Source organism: Alosa pseudoharengus, unplaced genomic scaffold (assembly GCF_046254945.1).
Source record: "Alosa pseudoharengus isolate Yale_2024_CS ecotype anadromous, Long Island Sound unplaced genomic scaffold, YU_APseudo_1.1 YU_APseudo_1.1_scf_12, whole genome shotgun sequence".
NCBI classification, from domain to species: Eukaryota; Metazoa; Chordata; class Actinopteri; order Clupeiformes; family Clupeidae; genus Alosa; species Alosa pseudoharengus.
In genome coordinates this window covers 21,912,225-21,937,509 of record NW_027468587.1, presented here as the reverse complement: position 1 = coordinate 21,937,509, position 25,285 = coordinate 21,912,225, and the positions used below count along the sequence as shown (strand labels likewise).

Here is a 25,285-nt window from a genome sequence, read left to right as displayed (position 1 = left end):
TCATCAAAGTGGCTGTGGAATGCCTACAGCCCTGTCTGTCAGTCATGGCTTGTTCCATGTAACGTGCTCTCTCATGTTTTATTTAGTGTGGAAAATTTTAGTTAATTTGTCTCAGGCTGCCTCTCGCTCCCGCCTGTTGCCTTAACAACAAGGGGAGCCCCCCTCCCCCCAACCCCTGTCTTTCCTTTGCTCCCTCCCTTTTCTCCAAAACCCTGCCCATTTTTGGCAGTTCCTTTTTTTTTCTCTCTCTCTCTCTCTCTCTCTTTCTCTCTCTCTTTGGGAGGGATTGTATGACAGCTTTTCCTGCTGTTTGCCGAGCGGAGTGGGGACGAAGAAAACTCTGTTACTCCACAGCGGAGGGAGGAAGTCGCCACCTCTTCCCCTGACTCTGTCAACGTGCGTGTATGTGAGCGTGTGTGTTTGCCTGCCTGTGTGAGTGTGTGTGTGTGTGTGAGTGAGTGTGTGCATGTGTGCGTACGAGTGAGCCGCCCACATACAAGCTGATCAACAGCAGAGTGAGAGACCAGGACTCGTCCTGCATGCATTGGACACCTGGACATTGGATTTTGTTGTGGTGGCTGCTGGAACCAACAACTCAGTTATCACACTTTTAACTATGATTCTGTACTCTTCTGGGACTCTTTGAAGTACTGTTTTGGGTGAGTGATATTATATCTATTTCTACTGAGAAATTTGCATGTATGTTTTATCTTGTTTAATTACTTCAACAGATAAAGGATGCAATTCTACAGAATATATTTCCTATGCTCTCCATTTGTCAGACAAGGTGAATGGATTTGTTGGAATGACTGATTGGTTTGTTGAAAAATAAAGTTCTAGTGAAGTTCTAGTGAAAAACTTGTGAAACTTGATTTAGAGTTGTATTAGAAGCTGTTAAGATATACAGTAGTGCCACCTCATTGTTATTTTTCAAAACATAATGAACAGGGCGGGGGGCTTATTAATTCATTACATGTGCAGTATCTTGGGAGTGTGCACGTGTGTGTGTGTGTGTGTGTGTGTGTGTGTGTGTGTGTTATGGTGAAAGGGCATGAGGACTCCCCAACCAGGTTGGAGACACAGTCTACACAGTCAGTCATTCCACAATGCTATATCTCACTCTATGCTGAGCAGAACTGCAGAGAGCAATCAGTGGTTTAGGAGAGATGCACCCCCCCCCCCCACACCTACACACCCTGTGTTCGTGCGAATGCTGTACCATTTTACTATCGCCCGCACCAGCCGGAGGAAGAGGAAAGACAGCCCCACTGCGTTTGTCTGCATTTGTCTGTGCAGCTGGTTCACTGCCTGATCTCAGTATCACACACATTCACACACTCATGCACACACACACACACACATACACACACATACACTCAAACACACACACACACACACACACACACACACACACACACACACACACACACACACACACACACACAGCTGGTCCACTGGCGAGCCTCAGAGCTGAGAAATGGCTTGACACTCCGCCACAGTCCAAGCAAACATCCTGATATGCTCTGTGTTTCTCTAAGCTGCGTCGAGAGAGAGTCAACAGGGGTAACGCACAGGGGGCTGTGGGGCCGGGGGATACAGTGTCACGCTTCAGCAGGACTTCAGACCCCATTTTCAACAGACACATAAAGGCTCTGTGGTGTTCAGTGCCAAGTTTGCCTATTCAGGTCCACAATTACTGCCCCGTCTCTCTCTTCCTCTCTCTCTCACTCTCTCTCTTTCTCTCTCTCTCTCTCACTCTCTCTCTTCCTCTCTCTCTCCCCCCCCCCTCTCCTCCTCTCCCGGTCTCTGAGTGAATGACATGGATCCTCCAAAGTCTGCATGGACTCACCACTGATTACTGGCTCTAAGTGAGAGGCTGTTTGTTTTGCTTCGACTCACCGGCTGGCTGATGGATGACAGGTCGTGAAAGGCATGTTATGGAGGTTAGGGAATGTGTGTGAGTGTGTGTGTGTGTGTGTGTGTGTGTGTGTGTGTGTGTGTGTGTGTGTGTGTGTGTGTGTGTGTCTGTCTGTTTGTCTGTCTGGCTGGCTGTGTGTGTGTGTGTGTGTGTGTGTGTGTCTGTGTGTCTGTGTATTTGTGTATTTGTGTGTGTGTGTGTGTGTGTCTGTGTATTTGTGTATTTGTGTGTGTGTGTGTGTGTGTGTGTGTGTGTGTATGTGTGTGCACACTAGTGAGGAGATTCCACCATCACCGCTTTGTCATGCCATGCTCCAGTCACAGCCCAGCCATTTCCTATCTCCCTTTATCTGTAAACCCAAACACCCTGGCCTCCTTCCCCTGCCCACACCCACACCCCCATCCTCCCACAGCACCAGCACCTTCTGCCCCCACACCCACACCCCCATCCTCTCGCTGCACCAGCATCTTTTGCCTTATCCGGATCTTTCTGCTAAGTGCACTTTTATCCTTGAGAACTCTGCACCTCTCCTCTATCTACCCCTCTACCTGCTCCCCCCATCCCCACCCCCTTATCTCTATTGTGAGTGCCACTGGCTGACATGCCCTCTGGATTCGGAGAGGTCAGGGGTCAATCCTTTGCGTTCTATGCTTGTCTAAACTCCCGCGCGGGACGTGTAGGAGACACGGGGCTGCCGGCCGGGAAGCGGTGAGATCCTGTGTAATCGCTGTCAGGGGGGGAGGGGAGGGAGCAGGGTGCGGGCGAGAGGATGGGGAGGTGATTCAGCCGAGGTCCTGACAGACTGATGGACAGCTACAGACAGCTCGGTGAGCAGACGTGCTCCGGGCGGTCTGAGCCGGGGTTGAGGAGGCGGTGTAGTCACGGTGGGGGAGGGTGCAGCAGATGTGCCAGTGTGTGTTGCTCTTCTCCTCCTCCTCCACTTCCTCCTCCTCCTCCTCCTCTTCCTCCTCCTCCTCCTCCTCTTCCTCCTCCTCCTCCTCCTCCTCTTCGTCCCGTGTGCTGGCAGGCTTATCTGACAGTGATTGATGAGGCGAACGCTGCGCCCTCTTCACAGCAAACACCCCTTTTTGCCTCAGGTCGTGTTTTACAAGACAAAGCCGAATCGTGATGGAGTGATGGGACTCAACCCCCTCATCCCCCACTCCCCAACCACACACACGCACACACACACACACACACACACACACACACACACACACACACACACACACACACACACACACACACACACACACACACACACACACACACACACACTCAGACTCACACTCAGAGCAGAGCCACAGACCACTTCACAGGGGACTAACTTCAAAACAAGCTATCAGACTTGACATTTCTCTGAGTTATTTCTCCAGGAGCGATTCTGGAGAAACGCATTAGAATCTACCGCTTCAGTGGAACAACTGAGTGACCCTAGCGATCATAACTGCAATTGCCTGTTTCATCATCCAAAGTCTTTAAACATTGCTTTCGAGGATAGAGCACACTGCGTCATTGCCTTTTATTTTCCACGGTTGCTACTGCGAATTTTCAATGGCAATTTGTACTTACTCATATCACACTATTAACAATAAACACGGTCTCAGTGTATGTATGCAGAGCTACTTATCAAAAAAGCCTGAGGCTGCAGCACATGAGAATCCAATTCCAGTCATCTCTCTGCACTGGTCTCTTCTAAGCAAAGCCAGGACATGTGTTGCTTCTCCTGGCCGGCTTTCAGTGAGCATCACAGCACACAACTGTGGACAATCCCAGCCTTTAAAGGGCAAAGTGGGTAGGACAGGGTTAATGCCTCCCAGCCACCCATATTAAGGGGTAGCGAGTTAATGTAGTGCAATGTGTGTGTGTGTGTGTGTGTGTGTATGTGTGTGTGGCAGAGATAGAGAGAGAGAGAGAGAGAGAGAGAGAGAGAGAGAGAGAGAGAGAGTGTGTGTTAAGGGGTAGAGGGAAGTTAGTGTAATATGTATGTGTTTGTGAGGGAAAGTGCGTGTGTATGTTAAGGGGTAGTGGGCAGTATTTGTGCGTGTGTGTGTGTGTGTGTGTGTGTGTTTGTGAGAGAGAGAAAGGGGTAGGGATACGGGTGGGTAGAACATGTGTTTTGTGTCATACAGTAATCACAAATACTGTGTAATGAATCCAGCATGTATGGTTGTGTGTGTGTGTGTGGGGGGGAGGTTGGTGTTGTTCTGGGCATGTTAGTACCCGTCGGCTCAGATTGATCCGTAGATGAGATCACACTCTATTTCTGGGCATCGAGGTTTTGGGATCACCTGGGGGTTAGTGGACTTTAAAAAAACATACAGAGGGGATCCAGCATAGCCCATGCAGGGTCTTACCCATTTGCTTTCTTCTGCATCGACTGGAAAAAGGGAACCAAAGGGAACCATGTTTGGCTCCACTGTGCTGGAAAAAAGGAACCAAAGGGAACCATGTTTGGCTCCACTGTGCTGGAAAAAAGGAACCAAAGGGAACCATGTTTGGCTCCACTGTGCTGGAAAAAGGGAACCAAAGGGAACCATGTTGGCGCTGGAAAAAAGGGAACCAAAGGGAACCATGTTTGGCTCCACTGTGCTGAAAAGCAGAGGCTGCTGAAAAGCTTATTGTAATTCAGACAGCGGAGAATCTTTTCTGCTCTGGGAGGACACTGCTGACTGGATCTGGCTACAAGTCAGAGCTTGAGGAGGCTCACGGGGATGCGTTTGGATCTGGTCAGGCTGGATTACCTGACGTTTGAAAACTCTGCAGTCAGCATACAAAAAGCATGGCCTCACACTCACGCACACACACGCACATGTCCCTGATGCTAAGCTGTGGATGGAGACATGAGACAGAGTAAGGGCAGGTTCACAGAGCTGGCAAGGCTCCACGGTAAACCACTGACATGTTAACGAGCAAAGCCATGTTCCAGTCTTACTGATCTAAATGTTTATTTAATTGTTTATTTCGATACGGGACAGTGCATATTGATGGACATCAGTACAAGTACACAATGTAAATATGCTAGAGTTAGCACCATAGCTAGTTTTCATCTATTGTCCCTAGGCAGATACATAAAAGAAACATAAAAACAAGTAACAAACAACATCCTCATAGTTTGAGAGGCAAGACAAGACACTAGCAACAACAGTCAAGACAAAGAACAAGAGAACAAGTGATTGTCACAAATAGTGAAATGTGTGAGACAGTTTAAAAGTGAGTGCAGCTTTGGTTTTCTAAAAGGCAAAATTTTAATTTGTGATCTGTCTCTACAGTAGTCCAAACTAATAACTTTTACGGAGTGTCTATTTACACCCCTGGTACGAATAGCCTTGGCTAGGCGTCCTAGGCGGGCGGGGCAGCAGGAGAGGGGCCCATGTGAAGATTAGCCATGTGTTTTCTCCCTCTGGAATTACAAAGCAAAGTGCTGGGCTCGTCTGCTCTCTGTCTCCTCTCAACAACACATCTGGGATCTGTTAAATGCCTAGAACCCCCCAAAAAACCCAATCCCCCCCAAAACCTCTTACATTAGGATCTCCAGTGAGTATCATATACATAGATGCATGTACATACACTTTCTCATCAACACACACACACACACACACACACACACACACACACACACACACACACACACACACACACACACACACACACACACACTTACATACACACACACACACACTCACATACACACACACATATGCAAAAGTGTGTGCACTCACACATGCATGTTTACACAAATGCACACGGACACATAGAGTTTTGTGTGTTTTGAAATAGAAAGGTTGTCCGTATAGCAGCATAATATTTATTCTTCCAAGGTGTGCATGGCATAGCAGGTTCTACCCACCTTATTCTTCCAAGGCGTGCATGACATAGCAGGTTCTACCCACCTTATTCTTCCAAGGCATGCATGACATAGCAGGTTCTACCCACCATATTCTTCCAAGGTGTGCAGGTTCTACCCACCTTATTCTTTTGAGGTGTGCATGACAGCAAGTTCTACCCACTATGCATTGGTCAACAGGCATTGGTTAAGTCCATGCATGGCAACAGGCACTAGTAAAGTCAACGCATGGCAACGCTCCTATATGGACTGGCAAAGCTCAGGATCTGCAAGTGCGGCTCTTTGGGAGTGACCAGAGGAATCATCAGCCTAAACTTGCGTCCTTGTGACTGTGACCCATGTGTGTGTGAGAGAGTGTGTGAACCTGTGTGAAACACAGAGAGGGTCTTCAACAAGGCATTTCCTGCTTCAAGTTTGGCGGTAAACTTCCAAGCCTCTCCGTCAGCCATCTCTCACCTATACGACCAAACCCTGACCCTGAACTAATTTTAGCAGCAGAGGTGCCGTTTTTTTCTTCCCGGCGTGGGTGCTATGAGATTAGTTTTCAATTCTGAGTACGAGGTCTCAGTGTCCCCCCCCCCCCCCAGCTGGCAACCATTTTCTGGGGTCGGCTCTGCGGAGCGCGAGGGGTCAGTGGGGCTGATGGCAACCACATGTGTGACCACGCTCCAAGAGCGTTAAGCCCCCCCGACGCAGGCAGGACACCAGGGCTGGAGCAACGACGCCGACGCACAAAGCAGCGTGGTCCCCGAGATCTCACGTCAGAAGAGTAACGAGGGAGAGAGACTTTTAGAGAGACAAGGAGAGAGAGAGATAAATAGATACATGGGGAGAGGGAGAGAGACAGAGACAGATACATGGAGAGAGGCATGTAGAGAGACAAGGGGAAAGGGAGAGAGAGACCGAAAGGGGGATAGAGACAAGGAGAGAGAGTGAAAGAAATCAGAGAGAGAGAGAGATACAGAGACAGGGACAGAGAGAAAGACAGAGAGAGAAAATAAAGTGTAGACCCTCTTTTCTAAATTGTTCCAACAATCTTCAAGGCCTTGGAGAGCCCCATGGCCAACTGATACTGCAAATGCCTTCACCAGATGATGCTCTTCTAAGCTGTTCTCCAGACTCCCTCCAAAGTGCCTGGATGTGGCCAGAGATGTGTACTGGTTTATCGGCTGGAACGTTACCCTCACCACCTCTGTGGATTGGGACTATGGCCCTATAGAGAGAGTTTTGTTAGGCTGTCTGCCCAGTTTCATCAATCACTCCCGATGTGCTGATTGGCACCTGGCATGGCAGCCTTTCACCATCGGTATGTGTGAATGTGTGTGTGAGTAGGTAAACTGAGAGGCATAAGTCTCTACGGCTCTTTAGAGAAAAGCACAATAAAATACACTCTATTTACCATTTACCATCCATCTTGGGGTTAGCAGTCAGCAGTGTTGTGCGTGAACGAGTTCAAAAGAACGCGTTCATTGAACACACTCATTTTTTCGTTAACGTTGAACTGAACGCAACACATTTTTTAATAAAGAACTTGAACGTGAATTAGTTCACATTATGTGTCATGAACGGCAGACATCACTGTAAATGAACGTTGGAATTTGTTTTCCATTGAAAACTGAGTGACATCTGTTTTCTCTTTTGAAACGCAACGAGAGAAAGTTCCTCCCTCCTGTATTCTCGCTGGTGAGAGAATCATGTATCACCAGACAGAAATGGTTTTGACATTGTGTGCCCAATGCATTGCGGGCAACGTAGTGTCCGGCTGAGAATAGTTGAATAGCATACTGGCTTCCGCACAACGTTACCCGTGATGAATTGCAGCAGAGCGGGGTAGGCATAGCAACGCCGCGTAGCAGACAACGACGAGAGCGTGGAGGGCTGGATTTCATTGCACTATGTATATAAGTCTACCTTGTCTGTACTGCTGCAAGTTTCATCACCTGGTAAGAAACCCACAATTGCAGTGTCATGAGCAAATGTCTACAATGAGCAGCTTCAAAGAACGTATAGTGATTTCTAGCTCGTAGTGTGAAAAAAAGTATTTATTTGAATATCTCACAAAAAAAGTAAAATTAACTGAACTTTGAACTAGTTCAGAATTAAAATTGTGAACTTTGAACGTGAACTGTTCACTTTGAGCATGTATGAACTGAACTTGAACTAGTTCAGAAAAGCTGTGAACTGGCACAACACTGGCAGTCAGGTGACGTTGGCCAGTGTTGATGCAATGAGAAATCATCAGGGATTTCAACTTGGTGTCAGTGTTGTCAGGTCAGCATTTTGGAATGTGTGATGAAATAAAGAGACAGCAAAGCTAGCCAGTTGTAACAGATTCCCTGTTTCTACACAGATACACTTTGGTTGGATAAATATCCAGTATTCCGTGATACTGATTTGAAAACAAGCAGACTTTCAAAATGTATTATGTGGTTTGGACTCGCAGAAAATATGCAAAGCATTGTTGACAGCTTAGGTCAACTTCTGGCCCACATTCAGTCTTTCAGACACTCCATAATGGATTTCAGAATCGGAATCAGAACAAGTGTTCTGAGGCATTGTTGTGACCATTACACGCTTTCAGATTCCCAGTTATTTCCTGAAGTCCGTCTAGTGACCAAGCTGCTCAATGTTCTGTATTCTTTCTGTCTTTCGCACCATGGATGCCACAACACCGCTGCTTTGCCCCGGCAATGTGGGAACATTTATGGGCAAAAACAGTGTAATGTAATCAAATCTAAATTTAAATGTTATTTTATACATTCTCAAGCCTCGTGCTAGGTTAACCACAAGTCGTCTGGTTTCTCCAGGCATTCCTGTGGCCACTGCAACATTACCATTACCTATCAAAAATATCCCCTGCTTTTGCTGGCATCAGCGAGCACCATCATGACAGAGGACATGAATCTGGCTACCCCCCCCCCCCCTCCCCACACACACACTCACTTGAAGGCCCAATTACTGCCTCTTTCTCGGATTCCTCCTATCCAGTCTGATTACATCCCGTAATGCTTTGTGAGAGGAACGCTGCGGTGAACGGTCTGAGTGAAAGATTTGTCTCTGGCGAGTGAGACTTCTGCATCAGAGAGAGAGGAGCTTCCATTCCTCTCACCCCATGGGATGAACAGGGGCCATCTGTGGACATCAGTCTTAAGGCCCGGTTATACTCGACGCACCCGACCTGTAGCGCGACAATGTGACGTCACAGAAGCGCCATAACCATTTATACTCGCGCGTCGTGGTCACGACACTAGTTGCAATATTCTCCTGAACAGAGGTGTCGCTGTTGTGAAAAGATTAACGCTAACTACGTTAGGCTACACAGCAGAAGAAGCTGCATTAAGAAACACTAGTAGCAGAGAATGTAAACGGGCTCTGCTATTACCTAGCCTCTGTGATGGTACTTCAGACTTTGGTTGCTACTATTCACAACTACCACCATCATTATCATCTAGTTTCCAAGGTGTGCGCACAGGTAGATAGATAGATAGATACTTTAGTCATCCCGAGGGAAATTTTAATCATTTAAACAGTTTAGTTAGCTGGCTAGCTAGCTAGCAGCTGGCTGAGTTTGTGTAATTTCCTGAAGTGGAAAGAGATTTTGTTCAGGCCTTAATAGATATCCTTTGTTTGAAAATAAATTGTTTCTATTCTTTCCTCTTAATTCCATGTGTTGCAACTCTGACTGGTAACTTTGTTAACTTATCCAGCAAACTATTAAAAATTCACGACTGTAACAAAACACTGCAACTCGCTTGCCCTCGAACTAGTCCATCTTCCTGTTTCTGCCTTGTCGCGCTCGTCTGAAAAAAAATGAGTGGTGCGCTACCGTGGGCTACACGGCCAAAACCCTGGCGCGCCAGAGAGATCTACGTCATTTTGACGTCACGTTGTCGCGCTACCGGTCCGGTGCGGCGAGTATAACCGGGCCTTAAGCCTCCCTATCACTCGGCAGGGAAAAAAAAACAAATTTGTTTAGACAAGTTTATGTCCCTAAATGAAGCACACAACTTAATCAAGCGTTCCTGTCGAGTACAGGAAGTAGGCTAGGCGGTGAGGCTGCTCAGAAGAATGAGCAGTTGTGGTGTCCCTGGGCTGACTCAGACATGGGTGTTGCATCAGGATAGGAGCGAGATAGCGCTGCATGGGAGATAGGGGAAGACCCAAGGGGAAGGAAGTTCTATTGTAGTCCTCTTTGCATGGACAAAAATATCCCACAAAAGAAGATAATGGGTGCGTTACCTTTTCAGAGATCATCCATGTGTCCCACCCAAAACTGTCCTCAATGTGCAGCCTGTTACAGTGGAATTCCCAAGGCTCTCTGGCTCTACTGTTTCGTGGGACTTGTGTGGCTTCAATATGAGCTATGCTTTCCCCCTGGGTGGTGTTGCTAGATATCAGGTTGACACTGTGCAAGATTTGGGTGTCTCATCTTTAAGCAGGACATGTCATACCAACAAAAGCACTTTATTGAGACACTATGATGAAAACAGTGTCTCCAGCTCCCATGTTAAAAAGAGCATCTTAAGTTTTCACTGCTAGACATTTTTTGCCATAATTGTTTGTCAAGGTGCCTGTGAACATGTTTGGGATAAAAACCGATGAAGTCATGGGAGGAAAATGGCAGAACTGAGACCTTTGCGTGGGGTGGGGGAATCGAGGGGTGTCTGGAAATCATTTCCTTCCCAGGGCCAAAACAAAACAACACAAAACAACGCGGCAGGTTAATGAGTGTTTAGATAGACCTTAAACGAGCCTCCGGTTGCCATTACCTTGCATGTGCAGATGCCCAAGCTCTGACAAGACTAATGGGTCTGCTTGGCAGTGGAAAAAGGACACAAAATAACCTGGTAACCAGTAATTATCCCAGACACATTATGTCCTATGTATCTATTTTTTCCCCTTAAGAAACTCTTTTCATAAGAAAGTCTGTAACTTTTGAGTTATTATGCTTTACTAAAGAAAAACACCAATAAAGTATTTTTAAATAATTCACCATTGTTTAAACATTTTGGGTGTTTATTGTTTTCCTAGTCCTTTGCTAACAGGCAGTTTAAGGACAGTAAGGCAGAAAGGCGGATTTGGATAAAATGGATTCAGATGAAAGAGAGAAAGAGCTCTCCTACACTGCGGAATCCCTTGTGTTGACCTTGTCTGTTTAGACATAAGCCACAGTAATTAAAAAGGAAGGAAGCCAAGAAGGAGGAGGAGGAGGACAGACTTTAGATCCTGCTGGCAGCCCCCCCCCCCCAAAACAAGACCATCATCACCCCTCTCATCTCTCTCTCTCTCTCTCCCCCTTTTTCCTTTTGTTCCCTTCTCTCTTCCCTTCCTCTCCTTCCACTCCCTTTTTCTTTTCACTTTCTTTCACCCTCAAATCTCTCCTCTCTCCTTTTTCCACTCGCTTCCACTCTTTCTCTGGGGTGTCGTGTGTTGAGGCGCTGTAGCGCCGCTGCCATGGTGACCGTGCCGTGCTTGTGTTGCTCCACTTCCGCCGGGGGAGATTGCTGAGATGGGAATCAGCTCTGGGATGCCGGCGGCGGCCGCCTTAGCACAGGGGCTCAGCTAAACCAACCTCAGCTGCCAGCTGTTGTTTTTTCCAAGTCCGTGCAGCTCCAGCAGAACTCACAGCTCGGCACTTTTCAGGGGTCCATTCTCTCTTTTTCTCTCACTCACTCTCTCTCTCTCCCTCCCTCTCTCTCTCTCCACCTGGCTTTTTCCTGTCTGCCTGGGAGAACTCTTTCTCTCTCAAATTCAAATTCAAATTCAAAACGCTTTATTGGCATGACAATTCGTGAAGAAAGTGTTGCCAAAGCATACAATGTCTAGAACTCATCAAGACTAAATAACAGTCATAAAACAAAATCTGTGAATAGATATATATAAAAAAAAACATACACATACACACATCTCTCTCTCCCTTTCTCTCTCTCTCTATGTCTCTCTTGTCTGGTCAAAATGGAGACTGGGCCATGCTCACTCACCGTTTGTTTTGAAAAAGTGGTTTTACTTGGCTGAATATTTTTTGCATTAATGTACGTGAGAAGCTGCACTGTGCTGAGGCCGTAGAATCTAACCCACTCTGGGATAAACAGATGGATATATAGAAATCATGATCCAGTCTTTTTTCCAGCATCTGATCTCCTTCGATGAAGAACTCTATAGGAACATTAAAGCAAACCCTCTTCTCACCCCAGTCCTCTGTTGTGTTCTCAGTCACAACCTTGCTAAGGATCAGACCTGTCACACAGGCAGTATATCAGGAACTTTGCTTGAATGCATCAGATTTGCAGATTTACAAAGTGGGCATATTGACTTGAGCACACGTTCTGGTTGCCATGGTTCAGAGATTTGTTTGCATTGCAGATGCCTCAGTGAGCACTCACCTAATGCATTCTGACATCTCTTTTTCTCTCTCTCTCTATGTCTGCCTGTGTGTGTGTGTGTGTGTGTGTGTGTGTGTGTGTGTGTGTGTGTGTGTGTGTGTGTGTGTGTGTGTGTGTCTGTGTCTGTGTTTGAATGAATGTGTGTGTACTCTTGTCGTTTGGATAGCCAGATGAAGAAGTTTGCATAAGGGAGGAATCACAACCCACTTCTTTGAGAGGCCGGCGGACTCGTGGCTTAACAGTGCCATTTCCCTGCACTATGGACTAACCCCAACATCGTCCTGCTGAACCATCTGGTGAGAGATTTATAGTGGCTGTAATAACCGGCAGCAGATTTGCCTTTGTTGAATTTACAAACATTTCACTTCTTCTGGCATGGTAGCACTCTTGGTTTATGGTCCAGTTGTTAATCATATAAATTTATGTGTATAATCTGAATAAACAAAGACATCTTTGTTATCTAAATATTACCCAGTGTTCCATTATTCTTGGTGGCATTTTGTCTTGGACTGACTAACAGTTTATCAGTTGTGTGTGGCATGCTCATGTGAGTGAGTGAGTGAGCAAAAACGTTCTAACTAGGAGTTGTCCCTGCTCAGTTTCATCTGGCCTTAACTAACTCTGACAGCGAAAGTTAAATGGAGTTAAATGTGGTGTGTCCATGGCATCACGCAGTGCCGCCCACTGAGAGTGGTCTCCCGCACGGACGCCATCACGTGCCACCTGTCCCCGGGTCTCAGTTTCTCACGTGGCCCGTGGTGATGTCACGGAGTTGGCGGGACAATAGAGCCCGACGAGAGAAAAGCAGGAGTCAGCAGGAAGAGAGAGATGACGTGGGACTGAGTGGGGATGGCAGGGGGTGGGGGGGTGGGGTGGTACACAGGAAGTCCAGTAAGAGCCAGCAGGACTGTATGACCCGGGGGCTGGCTGTTCCACACCGTCTCCCTCCCTCGCTTCTCAGATTGGAAACAGCTTTTCACTCGAGGGACAGGCACAGAGAGAGAGAGAGAGAGAGAGAGAGATCGAAAGAGAAGTGGAAGAGAGGCCAGCAGGAAAAGAAAAGAGAAAACAGAAAGAGGAAAAGACCAAAGAAGAGGAGGGACGTTCCCGCGTGTGTTTTACCCAGCATGCATCCATGGCAGCGGATGTGAGCCGACGCCTCTCCTCTCAGTCAGGACATGGTGGGGACAACACAATGGGAGCAAACAAAACCAAACTAAACCAGCAGGATGTGTTTGTGTACAGTCCCATCTCCCAGGGATTAGGATGACACATACTCAGCCTCCCCGTCGCTAGCCGGTCACCATGATGCTGGCCTCAAATAAGTTTCACCGGTCTAGCTGTGGTCTGAGGAAGGGACTCTCCCTTGGACTGGCTTTGCATATTGACAGAACTGGGTGTAGTCAAAGTCCTTTTAGGCAAGTCCCTCCACTTGGAGGCCATATTGTAACGCTTTTTGGGCACTCATCGGGCATCCTATTCAGCAGAAATGCGCATGCGCAAGGCTTCACGACACCAATCTTGCTCCAGCGGCGAGTTCACAACACATGATTGGCACGATGTCTTCACAACACACCATATGATTGGCTCAATGTATTCACATGTCGACGTTTTGCCGAGGAAGGGGTGGGATACGTGTAGACAACGGCCATATTGGCGTTACAAACTAGCCCCATGCATTTCTATGGAGGATTTTTTGAGTGCTGTGTCTCCTCATTAGAAAGTCTCTGGTGTAGTTCAGTATTCAGTCTAAGATGATTTTATCCGACCCTATCAACACAACATGTCTTCCAATATCTCTCTCCAGATTTTCCAGTATACAGTTCTTTTTGAGCTTTTTTGAGATAATCACCAGAACTAATCTTCTTAACCAATTAAAAGACAACACCAGTCTATTGTCTAGATATTTAGTTTGGAGTCATCCTCAGCTAGCCACTGAGCTGGCAAATCCAAACTCACATCTTGCCAGAGCAGGATACAATCACACTCACAGAGTTCACAAACCAAACAAGCAGCTTGGCTCTAAACAGCCCTTACATCTGGAGACTTTGTTGAGCAAACACACCTCTTTGGTCACGGGGTGCCGTAACCTCTGACCCCTGAAAGCCAAGGGGCCTAGTCGAACCTTGGAGGGATCATGAGCATGAGTTGGCCAGGATGTGCTCCCTGCCCACACGGCGCAGCTCCGGGGAACATACAGTGGGTCTTTTGTCCCACTGGTGAGAGCCCCCCCTGAACCAAACTACCCCACAGACATGTGGTGAGGTGCCGGCAGCAAGGGTGGGACTCAGGGTGGGAGGGGAGAACATGTTTGTGTGGCGTGTTTGCGGCCTCTCGTAAAGAGTGTGAACGTCATCATTTGGAGGGTGTGTGTCTGTGTGCGATGAAGAGAGGAGGTGCTGTGCAGGGCACTGAGGGAAAGCACAGACAGAGAAAAGAGAAAGATAGAGAGAGAGAGGGAAAAGAGAAAGAGAGAGAGAGAGAGAGAGAGAGAGTAAAGCATTCAGAGCCATATCTGTAGCCCGATGGGAGACTGCCATCTGAGTCAGTGGGTCCAGAGTGCCATGTTTGAAAACATGTCGATCTGTTTTCACAGGTGTGACATAGACCTCCCTCCCTCTGACTAGCCAAGATGGACGCCAAGAGGACAGAGATGGCACTGCTGAGCAACAGCATCGCTGCCTACGCTCACATCAAAAGTATGTCAACGGCGAGTATTGCTTAAGGCCTCGAGCTCCAGACAAATCTGTTTGCATTCCTGTTACCCTCTACTAGCTGTTGTTTGTAAATGCAGATTACAACACGATAATTAAAAATGCCCTCTTGAACATCATAACAGTCAAAAAAGTGTTATTGAGAAAAGAATCAAATGAATGAATGAATGAATGGATATTGTCATTACTGAGGTTAAAGCACATTGAAATTCATGGCATTTGTCTTTTATGTCTCTTCTGTGTTCAGACAATCCGGAGAGCTTTGGTCTGTATTTCGTGATCGGCGTTTGCTTTGGCCTGGTGCTGACTCTCTGCCTGCTGGTCGTGCGCATCTCCTGCAAGCCGCGCACCAAGACCCCGTCGCCCACGCCCGAGAAGAAGCAGCTGAAGGACTTCAGCGAGGACGAGGAGGACGACGACAGCGAGGAGGAGGAGGAGGAGGAGGAAGAGGAGGACGAGGGGGAGGAAGAGGCGGTGGAGAGGGATGTGGAGATGGCCCTGCCACTGCCCACCACCGAGATCCCGGCCAGCAACCACACCAGCCACTCGGACGGCACGCTGAGCGTGAACGTCTTCACGTCGGCAGAGGAACTGGAACGTGCCCAACGGTTGGAGGAGCGGGAGAGGATCATCCGGGAGATCTGGAGGAACGGCCAGCCCGACATCCTGGGCACCGGGACTGGCACCATCGGGCGAGTGCACTACTACTAACGTGCCCACGTGGTGCTAAGGGACAACTCTGAAAGAAACGGGCCATGCCAGGTGCTAAGCGACTTCTGGAGGGAAGAACCAACTGTGCTGTTACCAGAGAAACTCGTCTTGAGAGATGCTGGTTAAACGTCTCACTCGCTGGGGGCTTTTATTTTGAAACGGTGTGTCAACACAGAGACCCAACGCTCTCTTGGGTACTTCTTGGTGCTTTGTGACATCAGAATGTGATCTTATCTCTCTCCATACCAGAGGGTGACAATGCTGTGGGACTACACGGGGACATTTCTGAACAGTCCTCCTAATCGTCATGCTTATGTCAATCTCTGGATGTAGACCAAAACACTTGTAGTCTATATGTATAGATCCACGGTGTCATGAACTAACATTACATCACTTTTACCAAGATGGATGATTGTACCTGTACTGACCATCAATTTGTTTCAACTATGTTTTGAAAATCAGGTTTAACAATATTGATGACACTCCTTGAAATTAGCAACCTTATCGTAGTCTGTGTACTGTGTCAAACTTCAGGCTACTGTATCATCTGTTCATTTGGAGCAAAGCTCTCAGAGTTCTATTTGGACCAAAACATAATACGAAGAGGAGGGGTACTTCAGTCTTTTTATAAGTTGTGTGGACCAATATGGTAGCCATGTGCAATTCAGGGGTCAATCGACATCTAATCACATGATTTGATCTGATAGTGTCTTATAGTCAAATTATCACTGTATACATTGATACATTAATACCGGGAATGATATATTTGCACAAATCTGATGTTGTATGTGTTGTTAAAGAGGGGCTAAATCCCAAAACATTTTATTACATTAACACAATATCACAGTCGCATTCCCATGATAATATTCAGGAGTGCAAAACACAGTTGGTCTTTCATAAGTCCTCATTTATGCACTCATGATGTAATGTACAAACATGAGCGATTATTTCCACAGATATGTCTTAAAGGTCAGAAAAAATGCTCTTGTTTTAGATTTGTGTTGATTTGAAGAGATTTACTGACTTTCTTGGGGTCGTGGCTGCAGTCTGTGGTCTGCTCTGAGAGGTCAGAGTGAAAATAAAGCCTGTGTCACTCCCTCTGGTCAGGGAGTATTGAGATAGGAGGCCTCTGCCCTCCCGGCCCCCTTTCCCACTGCCGAGCTGAAAATAGAAATCCGAGACTTGAAGCGGAAATGGCCACGTTGTCTGGAGTCTATGTCAGGGACCATTCAAAACCAAGGGGGGGGAAATGAATTGCATTAAAACAATAAACGAATGAATCCGTCCCCTGGTGTCATCTCCTCTGTATGTCCTGTCTGTGTGCAGTTCTGACCGCTTGACTACAGGCACTGAATTGTCCTCCTAATCAAATGCAGGACGGGCCGTCACAAGAGTGTCTGGCTCGTGTCTGTGTGTTTTAACAGTTTTATGCAGCATCTCTCAGAGGTCTTCAGGCATGCGTGATCTCCTTTCTTGTGAGAATGACTTCACTAACACATGAGTGCATTTTGCACCATTGCTGGAGCATCCTGCCTGCCTCTAACGATTAGCAGATGCTGGTGAGATGCACTACTCTGAGAATTCCAGGCGTATCTGAGATGTTTATAATCAGGCCTGCGTCTTACGAGCACAACTGTGAACACAATGAGATCCACAGCACACACACACACACATGACCATGTGTTTGGTGTTATTAGAGGAACACGGACATGTGGCTTTGCCTCCCCTCTCTCATCTCTCTCTACTTCTCTATTTCCAGAGAAAGAGATGTGCCTGAGGTTCTCTCTCTTTCTCCAGTTCGAGCGGTTCATTGTGGTCAGGTGTAAAATTCCAAAAGTTTATTTAAAGAACAAAAGAGAGCTGGCGCTGAAACAAAGGATAAAGACCAAAAATACAAAATATTAGCCCAACACAGGACCGTGGCTGCAAGCCTAGCTCTCGCTTCTCCTTCCTCAGTCTCTCTCGGGTTTTCCGTCGACCTGACACCTTTGTGTTGTACTGCCAGTCTCCCTGTGTGTGTGTGTGTGTGTGTGTGTGTGTGTGTGTGTTTGGACAGGACGACTCCAGGAACAGTCCAGGTTATTCACACAGCCTACTGATTGAAACCTGAAAATGCTTGAAAGAATTTCCTATGGTCTCTCAGAGAGCCAAAGCTTCCTGCATTATTAATCTAGTCTGGACCACATTCCATACCAAACATGGCAAAAAAACATCAAAGGCTGTATTAGTCAAATACTGAATACATTTGGTCCAGCATGCTGAGTAATAAACAACCTATACAGTTATGTATTAATCCCAGGTAAGCCTGTCGTCTTTGTACATCAAAAGAAAGATACACAAACAAGTCACACACATCACATTTTTGCTCTATTTTACACATCTGACCAGCATCAGTACTGAACTGACACTAATTCAATTAAACAAACACTCCCCTGCAGCCTTAAACGTCTAACTACAGCCACTATGCACATTAATACTTTCAAAAATAGCCTCTTCTGGAACTGAATTCAGAAGCGATGGGGAGTTAATGCAGCACAGCTGTGGGCCACATGTGTTCCTCATCCCCAGCACTGTGAGGGGCCAACGCCAGAAACGTGTCACCAGATCCCAGGAAGAGACATGCCAAATATTTACATTGCTGCCATTGTTGTAGTGAGTCACAGTACGAGAGTCACTTTAGGTTTCAAAACTGGAAGTTGCTCATTTGGTTTTGGAATATTTATGTTGTAATGGTTTTGTAATGTTTTCTTTAATCAATTCAGTTCCGGGTAATTTATTTCATGTTTACTGTTTGGCTGGTCCAGGTTTTTAGTGGATTCGTTTTTAATCTCCTTCATTATTGAATTAAATTCAATTTATCTACATGTTCAAACTGAAACAGACAATTAAAGTGAAAAAGGCTTAAGCATTTTTGAATGTATGACTTGACTTAAGCTCGGAATTGAGAGGGCATAGGTGTGTGTAAGCAATATATGTCATTACTACAAAATATATGTCATTACATTACAAAAAGCAATAAATCAATTTCCTCAATGTACATCTTTCAGCATTTTAAAAGTCAGCTGTTAGATGCTCCATAAGGAGACTATGCAGTCACTGAATTATTGATGGATAACAGTCGCCCTCTGCTGACGAAATGGAGTATTGCAAAAGTAAAACAAGTCCTAAAAGTGATACACAACAAATGAAATAAGGCACATTATTCTATTCAAATGTACAATTTTTTTAATTTTTTTTTTAATTAGCACAAAATAAACTAAACAATGTGTCAAAAAGTGTCAAAGAAAATCAATTAAAACAAGTAAGTCCTACATGCTATACAAAGGGCTTGTGGCCGTAGGCCTGTATATGCAAAGTATCTGGGGATTAAAAACAATGAACTCACCTGACTGCCCTTTGTGGCCATATCACTTTATCTCTGTGATAAAACCTCTGGTCTTTGTCAAAAGGTTATGAAAATATTTGATCTACCAGACCTCGTAAAGAACTCAAACAGTGCAACAAAAGATTCATTCACAAAAGACACAATAGACCCAAGATAGAAAGTATAAAACGTTCCCACAGAACACTGGTATATAACAACAGTAGACATTAAAAGCAAACACCACAAAACATCCTCACCCTGTACTAATCTGTAAATATATTTGATCTATATTGTACAATACTGTTACACTTACAGTCCTCTGGGAAGTAAGATGGTGCCTGCTTCTCAGTAGCCATACCATGTTTGTGTGTGTGTGTGTGTGTGTGTGTGTGTGTGTGTGTGTGTGTGTGTGTGTGTGTGTGTGTGTGTGTGTGTGTGTGTGTGTGTCTGTGTATATACAGGGACTCTTGAGAACTGTCAGGTTCCTGTGTATGTGTGTGTGTGTTTGTGTGTGTGTGTGTGTGTGTGTGTGTGTGTGTGTGTGTGTGTGTGTGTGTGTGTGTGTGGCATTTCTCAGATGCAGGAGATCATAGATCAGTGTAACTTTTGTCCAGTGTGTCTGAGTGACAAGCTATACTTCCTGGTCCTTCTAGTGGCGACTCCTCAGAGCCTGTACCTCTTCCTGTAACCAGAGAAGAAATATTTCAATATTTAAAAGAACAGTAAAAAGTAAGTGTCTCAGACCGGATCACTGTGGAAAGTAGAAGCTGAAGATATGTGATTAGCCACTGACACCACAAAACATCTGTTTGTAAGATAGGATCTGACCAACTAAGTGCAGATCCTGTGATTTCCACCCACCGACTCAGTCTGTCAATTACACTAGTGTGGTTCACACTTTACAGTGTCAAAGGGTCAAGTAAAATTAAACTGGACATCCCAGCATCTGCACCATTGACTGTATAGAATATATATAATGTATATCTGCAGTCAATGATCTGCACTCAACAATAGTCATTCCAAACTCTAAGAGGAGCAGCTGAAGTAATATGCTACCTGAAACCAGGCCGAAATGTCATTTGCTCAACAACACCTCAAGTGGCTACTTAGCAAAAGCTTTCTCGAAGAACTCTAAATTGAAGTCTGGAGAAAGGCCTGCAACTGTGGGGTTGACAACCCTTTTATTCACAAACATTAGGCCCATTAGGCCCACGCACACATTTATTCAAAACACATTAGTTTTCCTTATATTACTGTAGGCTTGGTTAGCTCTTTTGAGCCATCTATTTTTAACATCTAGGACAACATAATTTTCCAGATATTTGGGATGGTTCTGATAATCTTTGGTTCTGAGTGTATACTGTACATTCATTTCCACTGTCTCCCAATCAATTCTACTGTTAGATAGTCCCACCCACAATGCACTTGAATGATTCAACACTGCCTGATACAACTTCCACAGGCACACCAGAGTAAAGGGGCAGCTGAGAGTATCATGAGAGTTTTTCTACAGTGACATCTTTACACACGTCTGTATGGTGCAGACTATTACTCGTACAAAAATGAATCAATAAGAGAATGTTTAAATAAATTAGTTAATTGATGAAGGGACTTATTTTCCGATAATGACCAGAGTTCTATACATTATCCCGCTTATTACACGGCTACTTGCCAAAACGAAAAAATAAACTCCACATGATATGACCCTTTACATGTATTTGTTAACGTTTTGTCATGGCTTTTGCCGAGTAACAAATAGTTTGCAACACACGCTGAACTTGAATCAAACATTCTTTAGAACACAGCTGATCAACCGTCTGTTTTCATTTTTGAATGAAGTTCCATTGCAAGAAGTAACCGGACTACTTGTGGAGTGATATGAAAGACGTGAATCAGAGGCACAAAACCCATTTTCTTTGACAGCGGTCTGTAATACTTAGCAACGGTCTGTTATACAAAATGATCAGACCTCCGAACATTGGGAAGGCCCATTCAAGTGAAAGGAACATTCTGCAGCATTATGAAGAGCTGTGTAATAATGTTTGATAAATGAACTCACCTGTAATTGTGTTCGCTTGTTCCTCTCCTCTCTCAGTTCATCTTTCAGTTCTTTAATGTCATTTCTTTAAAGTAGAGCATAATGAAATATACATTATCAGCATAAATAATATACAGTATATCTGGCTATTCTACTGTATTCTACTGTGAGTGTGTGTGTACAGTATGTGTGTGTGTATGTGTGCATGTGTACATGTACAAATTAGTGTATGTGTGTGTGTGTGTGTGTGTGTGTGTGTGTGTGTGTGTGTGTGTGTGTGTGTGTGTGTGTGTTTGTGTATGTGTGTGTGTGTATGTGTGTGTACACATGACTGTGTGTATAAAGTGCACGCACAAGTGTGTGTACACACTCACAAATAGTTAACATATTTATTATAGGTCTGTACTGTATTGATGTCCACATTGCTGAGTTACTGGGCATCATATTATAAATGTGAGTTACAGCCATTTACATATAAGCTTACTAACATGAAGCTGTCAGCATAGGTGATAAAGTTAGCTGTGACTCACTCATGACGAGTCTTGAACTGATCCAGGGTCATCTTCAGCTCCCGGACCTCAGCCAGCAGGTCATCCATAGACGAGCTCTTCTCCTGGGCTACAACTGGCTTCAGGTCAGGCAGGACCTTGGGGATAACCAGCGGGTGTGGAGGTGATATTGCCGGCTTGTGTGGAAGTTCCGTCTTTCCGGGGGTTGGTAAATGGTTCTCTGTGACCTAAAGATAGGGTTAAGAGCAAGCAAATCAGCTGAAACAGCCCACAAAGGCAACAGGCAACCCAAAGGACCAACAACAGTATAGTTGACACTGACAAAAGCGTGCTATCTTGCTAAGTGATATTTTGCTGCAATGCAATCAGGTGATGTCCTGTAAAAACGGTCAAAATCTAATGTGACCTTTAGAGTATGAAGTGGATGAAAATACTGAATGTATGTTGGATTTCATTTCAGAATCTGCTGATAGGCTGATGACTGATCTCTTACTGTATGATCTCCAAACCAGTTCTCCAGAAAACACAGTTCATTTGTAGCCTACTTGGAATAGGAACTGAAAGTTCAGTTGTTTCTTATCACATTAAGGGACATGCACGTGTGACCAGAGGCTACGCTTCGTGGCTGAACTTCAATGACATTGTTTCCTTCCTCATACCTTAGGTGATGGCAGCTTTTTCTTTGACTCCTCAACATCTCCCTTGTCCCCTGGAGTCTGTAGACAAGCACAACAAAGTCATGACTCCCTCTCTCTCTCTCTCTCTGTCGCACACACACACACACACACACACACACACACACACACACACACACACACACACACACACACACACACACACACACATGTATGCACACACGAACACATGCAAATGCATGCACACACACACACACACACACACACACACACACACACACACACAAACACACACACATATTTAGTAGTAGTAATAGTAGCAGTAGTAGTAGCAGTCGTAGTAGTAATAGTAATAGCAGTAGCAGTAGTAGTAGTAATAGTAGTAGCAGTAGCAGTAGCAGTAATAGTAGTAGTAGCAGTAGTAGTAGTAGTAGTAGTAGTAGTAGGTAACAGTTGTAGTAGTAGTTGTAGTGGTGGTAGTAGTAGTAGTTAGTAGTAGAAGTAGTAGTTATAGCCAAAGTAGTAGTAGCATATTAATAGTAGTAGTAGTAGTAGTAGTAGTAGCAGTTGTAATAGTAGTAGTAGTAGTAGTAGTAGTAGTAGGTAACAGTTGTAGTAGTAGTCGTAGTGGTGGTAGTAGTAGTAGTAGTTAGTAGTAGAAGTAGTAGTTATAGCTGAAGTAGTAGTATCATATTAGTAGTAGTAGTAGCAGTAGTAGTAGTAGTAGTAGTAGTAGTAGTAGTAGCAGTTGTAATAGTAGTAGTAGTAGTAGTAGTAGTAGTAGTAGTAGTAGTAGGTAACAGTTGTAGTAGTAGTCGTAGTGGTGGTAGTAGTAGTAGTTAGTAGTAGAAGTAGTAGTTATAGCCGAAGTAGTAGTAACATATTATTAGTAGTAGTAGTAGTAGTAGTAGTAGTAATAGTAGTAGTAGTAGTAGTTGTTGTAGTAGCAACAGTTGTAGGAGTAGCAATAATTCTGTATGAAGAGTCACTGCCTTCATACATGGTCAGTTTTTCTTGGCGAAGTCTCAAAATTGAGAGTAGAGAAGTATTGTGTGTGTGTGTCTGTGTGTGTGTGCGCGTCTGTGTAGGTGTGTGTGTGTGGGAGGAGGGGGGGGGGGGGTGGTGGTGGTCTGCATTAGTCTCTTACGTGGATGGCGAGCGTGGAGGGTGGCCTTCTCCCAGGTGGTTTGGCTCTGTTGGCTGTGGGGTGGCTCAGTTTTTCCGAAGCCACGTCCACTGTGTCAAACTGTTCGGACTCCTTCTCTTTCTCCTGCTCTGCGCTCTGCTCGCCGTTGATCCTGTTGAAGGAAAAAGTGCTGTGTTTGACAACGATAAACACAACTCTGACCAACATTAAAAGAAAATGGAAAGAAAAATAAATGCAGAGGATCTTTGAGGATATTCCTGTTGACGATGTCTCCCCAGTCTTTAAATGGGCGTGATACCTCATACCCTTACTGGCATTTCAAATATCAACAGGAAACAGCCTGGGTACCACAGGATGCTGTAATGCTCTCACTCTACTGTAATCCTCTTGTGTGGCATGCTGAATGCAATTCACAGGTTTATGGGGTTTTTAGGTAAGTACATGGTGGTATGCTTAGCCATGGTGAACTAGATCTAGAAGAATCCGGCCATTTTTTATATAGATCATCTCTGTTTCTCGCGGTCACTGAGTATACCTTTAAATTCATGCCCCCAGAGTGTAGCACTGTAGCTGCCTGGCTGCAGCAACTTGAGTTAGGTAGCACCGTTTTTGTTTTTGTACCGACAGTACTCGGACCGAATATAGTCCTGTGTCTGTGTCCCACACACGTGGGACGTGACGGGAATCGCGCCATCAACGCAGCATGCGGGGGGTGTCTTGTGCCTCCCAACATATGTGACCGTGCGTAACCGTAAATGAGCACGGAAGAGTATGGCACTTCCTTAAAGGTGATGCTGCATCATATAACCTCTGCTGCTGCAGCTGCATATAAAGAACCCCATGAGATAAGACCACATGTGCATGACTGGGGAGGAGGATGGAGCAAGACTCAACGTCATTGTGCAGAAATACAGCATGCATCTACTTGTAATAACATACCGAACTTAAATAAGTGGTGTTGGGGCAGAAACTAACCAACTTCCGGGCTTCCTGTTTGAACTTGGTCATAAAGTGGTATGTTCTGTGCACAATACACACACTGACGATGGCTTAGGCCGAAACGTGTCTGTGGACATGGCATTAATCAATAAATAAGTAATGAGAAAAAACTTGAGAGTGCGGTTTTGCTACTCTAATTTGACTGTGCACAATACAACATTGTTAAGTATATATTTTTGGGGGTTTTTGCCTTTATTTGTATAGGACAGTAAAGAGTGAGACAGGAAGTAAGTAGGAGAGAGAGATGGGGTGGGACCGGGATATGACAGCAGGTCGGATTCGAACCTGGGTCCCCGTGAGCATTTGGACCCGTATATGGTATGAGCGCTGTAGCCTGTTGTGCCACAGCGCCCCCCAATACAACATTGTTACAGCAGGTGGTGTCTCCCCTAAAGTATTACTATTCCCCCAACTGCCATCCAAGGCAATTTCCTATAGTGCAATACTCCGGTCTTTGTCCATTCCTTTGTACAGTATGTTCTTAAAATAGTCTACACACACTGTTTGCAACAATTACATCATTCAGAAGACTGCTGATATGCTCCATAAGGCTTAATTGGCATCTCTGTGAACCACACATAGAATGATTGAATCATTGTGTGCATATTTTGCATTCAAAATAGATTAGATTTAGGTCAAATCCAGTCATCAAAGGAAGTGTGCAGAGGAGCGACTGCCATTTCACACATACGTGTCAGTTGAGCGCATTCATAGGAAAAGGACAAAAAAAGTGTTTGACATCTATTCCCACTGACTGTCTGGGCTTTGAACTGCAGTGCCTGCTCTGTGAGTGACAAACTGTCTTCTGAATCAGAAGTGGAAAAACACAGCAGGTCTGCTTAGAGACGCCAAAAGCAAGGTCCTCTCATACTGCCATCCTGCAACTGAGAATACACAGTAACGTGCAGCTGCAGTCCAAAACTGGGGATGGGAATGATCCACAGTCCCATCAGATAGATGTGAAATGTCTAGGCGTTATTTAGAGGAAAAGACAAAAGGGTGTGCCAGACACACCAGTGT

General features: G+C 45.3%; 2 protein-coding genes across 4 annotated transcripts in view; one reads left to right on the top strand and one right to left on the bottom strand.

The window, feature by feature from the left end:
• The first annotated feature begins 332 nt into the window (after positions 1 to 332).
• eva1ba (eva-1 homolog Ba (C. elegans)) lies at positions 333 to 16,857 on the top strand. 2 transcript variants are annotated; one of them, XM_076280484.1, is made up of 4 exons: positions 333 to 659; positions 12,319 to 12,444; positions 14,745 to 14,847; positions 15,110 to 16,857. In XM_076280484.1, exons 3-4 carry the CDS (start codon positions 14,781 to 14,783, stop codon positions 15,571 to 15,573), a joined length of 531 nt encoding a protein of 176 aa, XP_076136599.1. In that variant the 5' UTR covers positions 333 to 659; positions 12,319 to 12,444; positions 14,745 to 14,780; the 3' UTR covers positions 15,574 to 16,857. The 2 variants fall into 2 exon arrangements, with proteins under 2 accessions (XP_076136599.1, XP_076136598.1); XM_076280483.1 differs by having other exon boundaries at positions 12,315 to 12,444.
• An 897-nt stretch (positions 16,858 to 17,754) lies between these two features.
• The window catches only part of sh3d21 (SH3 domain containing 21), an 18,759-nt gene continuing 11,228 nt past the window's right edge, over positions 17,755 to 25,285 (bottom strand). For both annotated transcript variants that reach the window (XM_076280481.1, XM_076280482.1), the window contains exons 13-17: positions 23,267 to 23,417; positions 22,144 to 22,200; positions 21,506 to 21,711; positions 20,997 to 21,060; positions 17,755 to 19,619 (exon numbers count right to left, since the gene is read on the bottom strand). In XM_076280481.1, coding sequence (XP_076136596.1) covers positions 19,587 to 19,619; positions 20,997 to 21,060; positions 21,506 to 21,711; positions 22,144 to 22,200; positions 23,267 to 23,417 — 511 coding nt within the window. In that variant the 3' untranslated portion in view covers positions 17,755 to 19,586. The remainder of the gene's footprint in view (positions 19,620 to 20,996; positions 21,061 to 21,505; positions 21,712 to 22,143; positions 22,201 to 23,266; positions 23,418 to 25,285) is intronic.

Bases quoted from the DNA above. Each gene is read 5' to 3' on its own strand.
- eva1ba (XM_076280484.1), top strand. From the start codon at position 14,781: ATGGACGCCAAGAGGACAGAGATGGCACTGCTGAGCAACAGCATCGCT. The intron at 14,848-15,109 runs GTATGTCAACGG...TTCTGTGTTCAG, and splicing joins TGCCTACGCTCACATCAAAA to ACAATCCGGAGAGCTTTGGT.